Source organism: Sparus aurata, chromosome 7 (genome assembly GCF_900880675.1).
Source record: "Sparus aurata chromosome 7, fSpaAur1.1, whole genome shotgun sequence".
Classification (NCBI taxonomy): domain Eukaryota; kingdom Metazoa; phylum Chordata; class Actinopteri; order Spariformes; family Sparidae; genus Sparus; species Sparus aurata.
The window spans coordinates 19,544,486-19,558,280 of NC_044193.1; the positions used below are offsets into that span (position 1 = coordinate 19,544,486).

The 13,795-nt window shown below is 44.5% G+C and overlaps 1 protein-coding gene across 4 annotated transcripts in view; it reads left to right on the forward strand.

Annotated features, from left to right (window-relative positions):
- Positions 1 to 541: 541 nt before the first annotated feature.
- samd11 (sterile alpha motif domain containing 11) overlaps positions 542 to 13,795 on the forward strand; it is a 52,402-nt gene continuing 39,148 nt past the window's right edge. The window contains exons 1-2 of one of the 4 annotated variants that reach the window (XM_030422084.1): positions 542 to 1,342; positions 2,441 to 2,532. In XM_030422084.1, the coding sequence (XP_030277944.1) occupies positions 631 to 1,342; positions 2,441 to 2,532 (804 nt within the window). In that variant the 5' untranslated portion in view covers positions 542 to 630. Of the gene's footprint in view, positions 1,343 to 1,474; positions 1,613 to 2,112; positions 2,229 to 2,440; positions 2,533 to 13,795 lie in introns of those variants that run through there. The other 3 variants (XM_030422085.1, XM_030422087.1, XM_030422086.1) reach the window with 3 other exon arrangements.

A 13,795-nucleotide genomic window follows, 5' to 3' on the forward strand; every position in this document is an offset into this window, starting at 1 on the left:
GCAGTCCCCCCCCCCCCCCCCTCCTGTGCGCGGCTCTCGCCGAGCCTCCGCTGTTTAAATGGGCCAAGTTGAGAAGCGGCGGAGAGTGCAAATCTTGTTTGGTCTGGGTCTGTGAACTTCAGCGTGACTTCAGCGACATACACAGGGGTTAAAAACAACTCTTTCCAAAACTTTCAACTGTATTAATGTTGCGCAAATAAGCTACTCAGGGATCTCACGGCTGATTTGTTCGGATTGTGTTTCTGATTAATGCCATATGCCACATTGGGTTCAGGAAAAAGGAGATATGTTTTATCATCTGTTTCTTTTTTTGTCGCCTTTACTGGCTGTGAGATGGTGTCTTGGACAGATTTAAGTGCCCCGTTAGCGAATCTGTTTTTTATTTTATTTTTTTAATATATATATATTTTTTTTAATTAAGATTTTGAGTTAATTAGGGATTATATATATATATATATATATATATATATATATATATATATATATATATATATAAAAAAAATCGTTCTCCAACTTCCCCAAAGGCAAAGACATAAGAGGCACGACGCGTAATGATCACTGTAGGTACCGTAATGTCCAGGGCTCAGAGCTGCCCAGCATGTCAGGTATTAACAGAGCGAGCGTGATTAAATGTGGGAGGTAGGAGCTGTGAGGCTGGCGGAGCGCGCTGCCGCCGCCGCTGCGAGCTGGAAACTACTGAATGGGAATCTATCCGGCAACTTCACCACACCGCTGTCTGACGGCGGCGACACGGGGGCTCTGCGTAAAACCAAGCGGCGCGTCTCCGAGTCTGGGTCAGCCCAACTCACAGACGGAGAAGAGGACGCTCAAGTTAGATCGGGCGAGCAGCTTTTTACTTGTTACCGGCGCTCGGCTCCCACTAACATGCCTGCCATCAAAAAGGAGAGGCTGGATGGAGACGACATGGCACTGACTGCGTTCAACCAGTCCGAATACCTGGCCCCTTTAAATGCCACCGCGATCCCCGTGGTGACCCCGCATCAGCCGCCCTACGACCACATTTTCGCCCATCACCGCGCGTACTTGGGGCTCCACGACTCGGCGCTGCATCACCAGCAGCACCTCCACCATCACACGGACGACTTAATGCTGGAGAGGTTCTCCTCCATCCCCGACTTTCAGCCCTTCTTCGACAACGGGGAGCCGTGCATCGAGGTGGAGTGCGGGGAAAACAAGGCTTTGCTTTATATCAATAAATTGTGTCAAGGCAGCAAAGGACCCTCAATTAAATACAGGGGCGAGTGGCTCACCCCCAACGAGTTCCAGTTTGTCAGTGGACGGGAGACTGCCAAAGATTGGAAACGGAGTATCAGACACAAAGGTAAGAGCATCCACCGCTGTGGGCACAGGGGGGGGACACCTGGTCGTCGATTAAACACTTTTTTAGACGCCGCTTATTCTGGGGCACAAACTTAGTCTCGTGGTCGGGTGCTGAGTTTTGGAGCGAAAGGGTTACAGCAGTCGGTGCGTAAGGAGACGGATGAGAAAAGGCGCAGATCCTCCACGAACCCTCCGAGGCTTTGACACTGAGTTTGGGCTGCGATCGCACACCAAGCCGGGGCGTCTGGAGTCAGGCTGCACCGGGACCGAGGTGAAAGTTAGACGTAGATAATTTATATTTGACAGTTTAAATGTTTTTTGTTTTTGCTTTTAGGCGTTCCGTTGAGTAGCGATGCGCTTTTGTGCATGGGTGTTGACACTTTTACGCAGTGCACTCTGACCAAGAGACAGATATTATATACAAAATTCGCGTTTTGTCAGTTGTTACATGTGGATCGTTTCTTTAATCCAAGACAAAATTCATTTCTGATTTTAAACATAGGTGTCAGATTTACAAAAAAAACCCAAACAAACAAAAAAACACAAACAGCATCAACACCTTGTTCCGGTTTATTATTTTTTTAATGTTTGAATTCATTTTTTCATTACACTTGATGTGCGCGCCCCCTCACCACACACACGCGCAGTCACTTACGCACACACACAAGGTCACTCAGGCAGAACTGACACGCGTTAAGATGTGTGAGTGTGTGTGTGTGTGTGTGTGGGGGGGGGGGGGGGGGGAATGTCGCCCCCAGGTCAAAGATGGTAGCCTAATAGTTTAATATACAGATTCTTACAGACAGATGACAGTTGGCTGCTGTCTCTCTGGCTCAACACACTTGGGCTGTTGGTGGAGTTCAGTTTTATGGTAAAAATGTAGAGAGGTGAGCCAAGTCTTTCTGCAGGGACCGACTCCTTCACACCTATACTGCGTTTATAGGATCATTTTTGGCAAGATTTGTGTTGAAATCTCGAAGTCTTGTAGCTGATGAAGGGCCCACTCGCACCTTTGTACATGCTGTGTCATGGAGGATGTGTGGGATGTGACTGTATTCTCTAAAAGTGTTTCTCTTGTTTGTTTGTTTTTTTCCTTCAGGGAAAAGTCTCAAGACTCTCATGTCCAAAGGAATCTTACAGGTGCACCCACCAATCTGTGACTGTCCTGGTTGTCGGATTTCATCTCCAGTGGTGAGACTATTTCATCTTCTGTCATGCTGGTGCTCGGTCTGTCTGCATGTGTGGGGAAGCTTCATAGAAGACTGAGTTTTAGTTTGACTTGAGGACATTGGCTTTGCTGTGTATATATCGTATATATATCTATATATATATATATATATATATATATATAGATATATATCGTGTGTGTGTGTGTAGAGAGTATGTAGGGTGAAAAGATGCTGGATTGTTCACTTCGGTAGTGAAGTATTTATCTCATTGGTGAAGGTAACTTTTCATGTATTTCTGTTAAACAATCTAGATGTAGTCCGGCGAGTCTTTTATAGTTGGTGATGCTATTGCTTTTGATGTTTTTTTGCTCAGTTATATTGATGATGAATTTGGGCTGGGCAATATCGTCATTGTGATATGAGACTATGTATCGTCTTATATTTTGGATATCGTTATACCGGAAATGGTGTTTGTCTTTTCCTGGTTTTGAAAGCTGTATTACAGTAAAATTGTGTTATTTTCTGAACTTACCAGACTGTTCTACGTGTTCTAATACTTGTCTTTACCTGCTTCATCATTATCCACTTCACTGGTGATAATTTATTAAAAATCGCAACGTGTTATTTTTTGTAATAGTGCCAATAGTTGTCCCTATGATACTGTCCCAACATCGATATCGAGGTATTTGGTTAAAAGAAATGTTGTAAGGTTTGATTTTGTTGCCCAGTCCTCACATTTATGAAGTGCTTTCAAGAGATTTCAATATATCGAAATATATATTTATATATATCATGTATCATGATATAGTCTAAAAATATTGCGATATTATTTTAAGGTCATGTCCGAGTCCGAATGCTCGGCAATTATATCAAGTCAAGTCAATTGTATTTGTATATTCTGAAAACACAATCTGTACATTTGTTACTTATGTTTTGTCTTTTTATTTACTTCTTCCAAACATACCTCAGACCATATAACCTGTAACTTTAATTGGGCACTATGTAGTTTTTGGAGAAGAAAATCAAACTCAAAATGTTTATATTTACGATATGAATGATGAAATGATGCCTAATTACTCAGAAATATTTATTTTTTTCATACCTGAATAAAGAAGTTGTTCTCAGGGGAAAATAGGGTCTACAGAACAGTGTTTGAAGCTAGAAAGGTGGCAGATGATAACAAAGTAAAACGGGATGAAACCACATTGTCCTTTACGATCAATTTGTTTATGTGTTGATTCAGTCATGCAAAGTACAAGAGTTTGTTTAGAAATACAAAATTAGTCAGTGATTCTCGTACAATCTTCTTCCCCCAAACTGCATAGTGCACCTTTAAAGCTTGTGTGAAAGCAGGACAAGACATACTGATATTTTATTGTGACAATTGTGTTGTGTCACCCAGTTCTGTAAACTCAAACCAGTGTGTGTGAGTATATGAGTGTTTATTGGAGCATTGTCTGTCTCTGTAACCTTGACAGTGAAGGACCCTACAGGCACAGATGTCAACGCTGACGCTAATTTTTCTCAGCGTGAATATCAAATCCACTTTCAGCCTCTCACTGATGCAGAGTATCAAACGGCCTTTTTTTTTGTTCATTCAGAGGTACTGAGCTGTCCAGTCTGGGTGCTTGACGTTAGGTGTCATTGGTCGGTGCTCTTCTGTCCCATTGAATCAGTCTCCTCACCTGGCTGTTGAACTTTTGTTTGCCTTGTGCTTCCCTCAGGGCTCGGCCATGGGGCACCATGCCAAACCTTGAGGCCTTGCAGGTGTGTCACGATTACAGCATCACCGCTCTGTGCGTGTGTGTGTTTGTCTGTCTGTCTTTGTGTGTGTGTGTGTGTGTGTGTGTGTGTGTGTGTGTGTGTGTGTGTCAGCTTTGAGCAAGCACACTGCCGGCTCACCGTCGCCAAATCTGTTCACACAGGTGCGGCGGGTTGTGTGTGTGTGTGTGTGTGTGTTTTTATCACCACGAAGCGCATCTGTCGTCGCTCCCAAGCACTAATCTTGAGGGAAGGGTGTAAGAGGCTTAGCGAGCTACTGAGCGTGGCTACTGCTGATTATTGTGTGCGAGGCACGCAAGGCAAAGGCGGTTTAGATAAGCCGGAGGTGTTTGAGTGATACAGGTAAACTGGTGACATTTTTCACAGCCAAGAATGAAGACCTGTACCCTAACACGCTGGGTTCAGCCAAAACGAATTACCTGTGGGAGGCGCGGGGGCCGAGAAAACAGACAGTAGAAATGCTCATGTCTTATTTTTTAACTTTTGAATTTTTTTTACACAAGGATTTAAAAATCCCTTCGCTTATGTTTAGGCTTATTACAGATATCAGAGTGATTAGCTTTTGGCTTGCTAGAGCTCGCACAGTTCCACTCAATTATAGCCGTGACGGAGTACAACTTTGTTATTGACGTAAGCAGGGATATGGGAGCCTTAAGGTTGTTGTTGTAGCCTACTCTCCCTCTCTGTCTCTTCCTTTCCTTTCTGGTGGTGAAGCTTGAAGTCTAACCCTGCAAGTGAATACCACCGTGACACTTTCTCACACACACACACACACACACGCACACACACACACACGCACACACAAGTATGTTGGCAGTTCCATGCGAGGCGGTGAGGGTTAGGCGGAGGAGGGAAGGCAGCGGGACTTGTATGGCCTGTACTGGCGTCTCCCTCTCTCCCCACTGACTCCCCTCAGGGCATGGCAGCCAGCACTCCCTCACTGATGAGCTCTCTCTCTCTCTCTCTCTCTCTCTCACACACACACGCACACACACACACACACACACACACACACACACACACACACACACACACACACACACACACACACACACACTATATGCCTGCCTGCCTACTGACACAAATTACCTCATGCAGTCATTTATTTTGAAAGTTTGACGGCTGAACTTTGAGTGATCTTGTTTCGCTATAGGCATGAGGCAAGCGATCATAAAAAAAAGTGCAGCAGCTGGTGGGAAGACTTTTCACCTGCCCGCTCACAACTCGGGGAAGTTAATTTGCCGTGTCGGCCCGGGCACAAGCTGTTTATAACGGCACGACACAAACTGAACTGTTGTTGCGGCTATGCATTTAAATGTGCCGATGATTTTGATCCGCAGTTCCTGAATGATGCGCTGCTGATAACTAGCTGTCAAGCTGTGTTAGGTGTGTTGCCCCTTTTAAGTTGTTAGATGCTGCTTTTTTTGTGTCATCCTTTCGAGTAATACTCAATATCATGTGTGCGTGTTGAAGTTAATTTGTAGCTCTGTATGTTTGTATCTGTGTCTCCATGAGTGCATGTCTGTGATTATTTGTACGCCTGCGATGCCTGGCTGACTTGCCTGCTTGCTGTGTGTGCGTGTGTGTGTTCGTGTGTGTGTCTCCTCCCGGGAGAGCTGGGCTTCCTCTGCTCTGTTATTTCAGCGGAACTGGCGGAGGCCGGGAGGAAATTACACTCCCCTCCTCCGGCTCGTAAAGACCTCCTCCAATCAAGGGCTCCTCTTGCAAAGTGGAACCAAACACACACACACATCTCCACACAAACACAGCCGTGCACGCTTTTGCCTATAACTTGCAGTCTATCTCATTACATTTTCATAATGCCATTTCCAATAGGGTTAATGGGGAAAAGATAATTAAAATGAAAGTGCACCATATTGAGTGGAATAATAGAAGTTGAGCTCTTACGTGATGTGGAGTCGTCTTCGTAGACCAACTACCTACTGTATACTGCTTCTGTTTCATATGTTGTGTGTTTGTGCGCGTGATTGCGTGCATGTTGCTGAGGCTATGTTGCTATGGTAACACCAGAGTCGGTCATTGGCCCAGGAGTGTGCAGAACTGTGCTCGTGTCGAGTGTATTTGTGCGCTTTTGTGTGTCAGATTAAGTGTGATTCTAATGATCTGTTCATTCACCGTGGGTCTTAATCTCGCCGTTAGAGACACGTGTCACACATAAAAATATTGTAACTGTCACATACACACAAACATGCTAAAACTCTTGTTGGTGCCTCTTGTTGTCTTTCTATGAATAATTCAGTTAAAATAAACACTTTCATTTAGCACATTAGCATTTAGCTTCCATTTAAGGAAGATGCCAGAGAGCTAAGTGTGTGTGCAGTGCACATTGTATTGTATGTGTAAGCTTACGTTGCACACTGTATAACTGGATGTATGCGTGTTTGGGTGTGGACCATGTTAGTAGGCTGCTAAAATAAGATGGAGCATCTGTCTATCAGCCAAATGTGGTTTATCACGACAAAGCCAACGGCAATATTTTTCAAAACCCTCCTCCCAACATCTGTGTGTGTGTATGTGTTTGTGTGCGTCGGTGTGTGTGTGTGTGTTGTTCATTATGTGATTTCCTCTGATAGTTACAGGCCCGCTTCGTCACATCAGGCCTTTGCAGACAGTTCTGTCCTGTCATAGTTTTACTTTCATACATCCATCTATACAGTCAGATAAACACACACATACTGCGTTAATGAGCACAGCATCACAAGTAGAATTATCAATACAAATACACTTTTGGATTATTATTAGTTTGTCAGCGTTGTAGTCGGAAGAAAATGGATGAGTTTGTAATCTGTTGAACATTATCTGTGTACATGTATATTTGAACAATGGTGAACAAGAGGAATATTGTTTTTATTGTTTAGTTTTGGTACCAACACGATATGTCGCACTGCAATCACGATGGTATCATGATACTAAAAAGGCAACAGCAGGACTTGTGTATTGTATTCTTTCATTGTATTGTGATTTAATTTTCACAGAGTGAATTGATACAATGTACAAAAATGTATAATGTTTTTGCTTATCGTTGCCTACTACTACACACACACACTGATTGCAGCTTGTGCACGTGTGTCATCATTCCAATGTGAAATAGCCATAAGATGGCAAAAGGCAGAACAGTTCTGGAGTTCAAATGTTAAAGTCGGATACAACTATGCCTCACTAAAATTTGTATGAATTCAATCTGTGTGAATTCAGATTTACGGGAAGTTTACACCACGAGAAGTCATAAAGTCGTGACTCTGGTTGGTCAAATAGTCAGGGGAATCTGTTCACCACCAGTCACGATATATATATAATGCTGTATCGATATTTTGTCCCATGTGCTAAAAAGTCAGTATAAGAAAGACATTGGATATTTTGAGGGTCATCTGGGTTTATTTTGGTGTTCCTTCATAACTCTTCATAACTTGACTGATGCTCATCTTTCAATTTGTGTCACTGCATATAAAGTTGTGCGTCACTTGTCTAGACCTAAGCGAAGTGAATGTTCACACCTTGGAGAGGTGTAGTTTTAATAGTGTGGCTGTGTATTTAGTTAGTTGTTGCGATGCAATTAATAGAACTACTTAGTGGTAATCTTTACATGAGTTTAGATAAAACATCAGCTGAATCTACCGACCACAGCTTCATGCTCACCTCCACTTCCCTCCGGTGTTTGTCTGGGGAGAGAGCGGCTTGTTACCTGTCCGTAAAGCTCCCCTGCAGCAGCCTCGGTGGGCCAATCCAAACACAGAGAGAGAGTCTAAGGGAGGATGAAGGAGAGACGGAGAGAAACTAGACGGAGGGAGGAGAGCGAGAGGCGCGCTGGCACGCTTGACTGCACCGCCACTGACCTCCCAGCGCCGCCTCAGCAGCCCCCCTCCCTCCTCCTCCTCCTCCCCTCCACTTCGCCGCCTCTCGCCCTCTCTGCACCTCTCCCCCTCCCCCTACTGCTCCCCCCTTCCCCTCCCCTTGCCCTGTGCCGCTCCACTGGGCTGCAACTGCCCGCTCGGCTCAGCGCGTGGGGGCCGAGGGTGCAGGAGAGCATGAGTGTGTGTGTGTGTGTGTGTGTGTGTGTGTGTGTGTATGTGTCTGGGGGAGGCGGGGGACTTGGTCGCATGCCTGTCCGCCCTACAGTGCTTTCTCACTTTTTTTCTCTTTCTCTCACATGGCCTTGAACAACCAAGTGTTGCCTAAAGTCTGTACATAAACCACACACACACACACGTGCGCGCATGCACGCACGCACACACACAAACACACACACACACACACACACACACACACACACACACACACACACACACACACACACAAACAAACACACACACACTTAAGCACATAGACACACGTACACACAAGTTATCCAGAATCAGATTTGTTTTGCCAAGTATGAAGTACATTTGTACTTATAAGGAGTTTACTTGATTAGGTTGTTGCCTGATCTCCTGGCAAATTTATAGTTGTGTTTTTGAAGTCAAGAACGGTGTTTCAGTCCAAAAAGCTTTAATCGGACCAGATTGAATGTTCAAACTTCCATGTTAACAAAAAGTCCGTCACACATGTAAGCGTTGTCTTTACCTTAATTTGAACTTGCAAAATGCAGCAAATCACAGCTTTAACTGCATTACATGTCACTGGAGACATCATTATTGAAAGCATATCAGTTTGATATGCATCTGATGCATATGAATACTTTGAATATAAATTAAATATAAAACTTTTTATATAAATGTGGTTTGGCCTAATAATTGGAAAATGGGTTTAAACATGATTCTACAGTATTAATGACTATACAGGGCTCCAGAGCAACTTTTTTCACTTCGCTCCCTGCTAATTAATGTGGAGCACCATCACAAAATTTAGGACTACCGCTTAAATCGACATGCAGTGCAGCACATTCATATATCTTTATTGCTTTGGCAGCAAAACTTTACCAGCATGATATAACATTTGGGGCCATATTTGCAAGTTTCACTGGTGCTCCTAATTATAAGATTTAACCGCACTGTCTCCAAAAATGCAACGACATGGTTGCAGTCTAGAGCTATACCGTGTGTCAGTGCTAGTTTGTTTGTGCGCTTTTGGTGAGTGCATGTTTGTGTTTGTGGTGGAGGAATGTGAATAAAAGTGTCTATATGAACATTATGTTCACATGTCAGAATAGTTCAGTGTGCTTCTAATTATAAATCTGCAGTTTATTCATATTCAGCAGTTCTTAGTCTTTGGTGTTCTTGAAGATATTGCAGCAGGTTTCGTTTTAGCGCCTCTAATAATTTGATTATAACCAGATCAGGCAAATACAAGACTTGTCAGTTTACATGTGCACTGTACAGAATAGTGTGCCTTTTGACCGATTTCTTTCACTGGTTTGATTCGGAACATGCACCAGAAAGGTCAGGGAGAACAGTGGATGCAAATGGATGATTTAAAAGCAGCTGACGATGTCACGATGAACCCAAAGTAATAGAAACTGCATTAAGGTGCTCTGTGAATTCATAAAAGCAAAAACAATAACTGGGCCTTTTTATTTTCTTCTACTAGAAATCCCCACAGACGTTATCCTGACTATCAAACACATCATATAAACTTTATTATCAGGTTACCAGGGAAATCTGGTTACCGTGGTCCATGTAAACACTTTAATCAAACTATTACTTTAATCAGATTATTCACAGTAATCTGGTTATACCAGTCATGTTTGCATACTGAGCGCTCTCAATTTGATGAAAGCTGACAATTTTGTAACTAATCACCTTTCATAGGTGCACCTGTCAAAATGTCAGGATGGGTGAGTCAGAGATGAGGAGAATGAGACTAAACAAAGTAGGAATTGGTAATTTTTTGGAGTATCTCAGTCTCACAGAAACACACAGCAGACAAACTGTTTGTTATAGCCTTGCTTCAGAGCTCTTATGTGAGCACGGTAATGACCGCTTCAACCCCCCCCACACTCCTCACGCTCGTTTTTTTTTCCTCTCTCCCTCTCTGTCGTCTCCTCATTCCCCCTCCCCCTTTCCCCTAGCGCTCGCGCCAAGTCGGCCCGCCATCCCGCCTCCACACACACACACATGCTGCGAGGTAACGGCAGACAGGCGCGTGACTCATTAGGCATTCGTCCCCCAGGGAGATCGCTGGGGGGGCGCGTGCGAGGGAGAGAGAGCGCCGCAGCTGCAGGAATGTCACGGGCGGCTACCGCTGTGTGTTCGTGTGTATGTGTGTGTGTGTGTGTGTGTGTGTGTGCGTGAGTACGTGTGTGTGTGGGTGTGTGCTTGCTAATGCTTGTTGGAGCCAGCGGCAGGGCACTGCACCTTTCAGGAAATAACGCAAGGAGAAAGAAGAAAAAAAAACACACACACACACACTTATTAGTCCTCTTTTCCACCAACAGCTCATTTAAAAGTCTGAAATAAATTTAGAGAGAAAACATTAGATTGCCTTATAATTTCTGCTTGGAGTGAAACGCCTTTGCTGGCCAGCATGTAGCTGTGATATTAGCCTGTATTTTTTTTCACTTCAAGAGTGTTTTGTTGCCTTTAAACCAAACCCCTTGATATAAATGTATGAATTCAGGCCAACCAAATGATTTACAGAAGCGTATTCAGTATGGCTGCTAATGTCCGCACGTTGCTCATCATACATTCATGTTTCTCTTTGAAATATTAAAGCTTTATTACCCATCACTATATACCTATTAACTGAGGATGTATGCTGAATAATGTTTTTTTGCCCATAAAAGACCAAAACAGTACTTCTAGCTGTTTCTCAAGACAGCCTTCAGTGGGAGCCCAGATCGTAGTGCATCAGACTACCACATGACATTCACTGCCGTTCAAGATCTGACAGTTGGCTGAAATCACGATTTTTATCTTCTACAGACCGTTTCCATTTGCACATTTCTACCAAATGTCCTCAACTTTCCAAATCAATTCAGACTCATAATCATTTTACTTGCTTACGTTGGGGTCTTGTTGTTACAGAATCCTAAAAACAAGCAATTTTGAAAAAGGACACATAATTATTACATTTCTAGTAAGCAAGTTAGCTGCTTCATACAGATTTAAACAGTCAGGTTTATTGTGAAACTGTGAAACAGCCTGCCTCCATTACAAGTTGTTGATAACCACATTGGAGCGATCATTGTAAAAAATGTGCATATCTGTCGATGCATTGGCCCCAAAAATGGAGTCTAGGCAGGCTCTTATATTTAGAGGCACCCTTGAGAATTGACAAGAGGTCAGTGTGAATGTCTAATATAGAATATTTACATCTCATGTTATCTGACCTTTGATATACCTATAATATACCACTTGTACTTATGTGTTTTAAGTTACTGTATCAAACTAAAGCTGTAATTTGTTCGAATAATTCACTATTTCAGAAGTTCAGCTTCAAGTGTTGCTCTAAGAGTGAACTGTATCTATTGGAGGACTCGCTGATATGACCATTATAATGGTCTGTCCATGTTGTGTAATAAGTTGGTCAGTGTGTCCTCATGCTAGTGCATCTCTATGTACTTGTGTCTTTTTTTGAGTGTAAATGTGAAGCCCAGATATATTTCTTGGCTGCCTGACTGTCAGACAGAAAGCGTGGGAGGTGATATTCATAGAGGTGCTTTTAGTGGGACTTTTATGAGAGACTTTTTTCCATGGCTGAAAAGGAGGTTGACCACACACAGTAAGGTTGCTTCAGCTCTGCACACACATGCGCGCCTGGGTCCGCGTGTCTGTGTGTGTGCGTGCGTGCGCGTATGAGCCTGTACGCTTAGGCGCCCTTCCTTTGAGCGCTCCTACGTGGGCTGCCAGGGGTGTGTTTTGCTTCGTGTTTTGTTTCGGAGAGCCCTCCCCCGTGCTGCGGAAGTGTTGCCGGAAGCAGTGGGAGCTCACCCCCAGTTCTGCGTCAGTGCCACTAAAGAAAGGATCGGGGCTTTCCGGGAGGAGAGAAGAGAGAGGAAGGGGGGGGAGGGAGTGACGGGGGCTGTCAGCCTGGGTATGTCACGGCCATGTGGGTGGTTGTCTACACGCTCATACACACACAAACACACACACACAGCCACAGTCACGACTGGTCTTAGACGCTCTATTCCTGTCCACACTCTACTGCTGGCGTGCTCCAAGTAAAATCCCCTGTTTTTAGGGGGAATTCTAAGGAGCAGGAACAGGTGTGTGTGTGAGGGAGTGTGCATGCACATGTGTGTGTAGGTGGTGATGTGAAGCGCCCATGTGATATTGTGTTTTACCCTGACGATGGGAAGACAGCAGTAAAGAGAGTTGGAGGTGGAGAATTTGTATTTAACAGATGTGTGTGCCTGACAGATGTAACTGTGGGTTGCGTCCGTTGTTTCCGCCCTGTTGGAGCTCCAGCAGCAACTTCCTGCAGCTGAGGCCGTGTGTGGAAGTAGCACAACTATCAGAAAGTGATCCACTGTCCTCAAAGGCTGGAGCAGAACTTGTAGAAAGCTCTGACAGGAAAGAAGAAAGGAGGGAAAACCTCTTTCCTGGCAAGGCATGATACAAAATAAGAGAGGAAAGAAATGTGCAGAACTCTGTGGCCTGCTCATCCTGGGGGATGTTTTCATCTTTCTCTTTCTCTCTTCCCCCCAACTCTTTTTAATGTCTGCCATTTGAGCGACTCCAGAGGGGCTGCACCTGTTTGCCTCTTGGCTAGGAGCCCCCAAATCCCTCCTCCTGCCCCCGCCTGCCACTCATGCTGCCGCGCCTCCTGGGATGGAGGGAGCGAGGGAAGGAGGGAGGAGTGGTGGAGAGCAGGGTTGCGTGTGGTGGAAGGGATAGCTGGAGGGCTTGAAGGCGTCCGGGAGTACGAGCAGAGATGTAGGCACAGAGAGAAGGCGGGGGGATATAGTTTCAAATCCAAGTCCACTCCACACCGGACAGACCTTACTTCTGTGGAGTTTCTCTCTCTCATGTTTTGACTCCCCACATTCTCTTTCATTTCTGTATTTTTTCCTCACCTGTTCTCTTCTCTCTCGCGTACAAACCCACATCCGCTCTCCCTGTCTTCCCTGTTAACTTTTCTCCTCAGCCTACCCTTCCCCTGCTCTTCTCCGATTTCCTCCCCCGGCTCGGTCCTTTATATTCTCTCCATCTCTCTCTCCCTTCATATCTCTACTCCTCTCTCCCTCTCCCTATCTTCCCCCCCTCCCTCCTCTCTGTGATAGGACCATGTTAATCTGCAGTGACCTCTTCAGGTCACATTAAAGGTCGCCCAGCTTCACTTCCTAACACCCCAGGGCCACAATCTCCTCTTTATCCCCTCTTCTCTCCCCTTTCTCCTGGCAGCTTTGGGGGAAAATAAACACTCATTTCACCGACCAACTTTTCTGCCCCTCACTTCGCTTTAGATGAAAAGTATTATAGCAAATGTGACGTCTGTGTTGCATGCTGGAGAAAGAAATGGCTAGTTTTAAAAGGTAGTTAGTCCAATATTAGCCTTAAATAGAGTATTTGAGGATTCCAGTGTTACAATATCTGGAAGGCTGAATG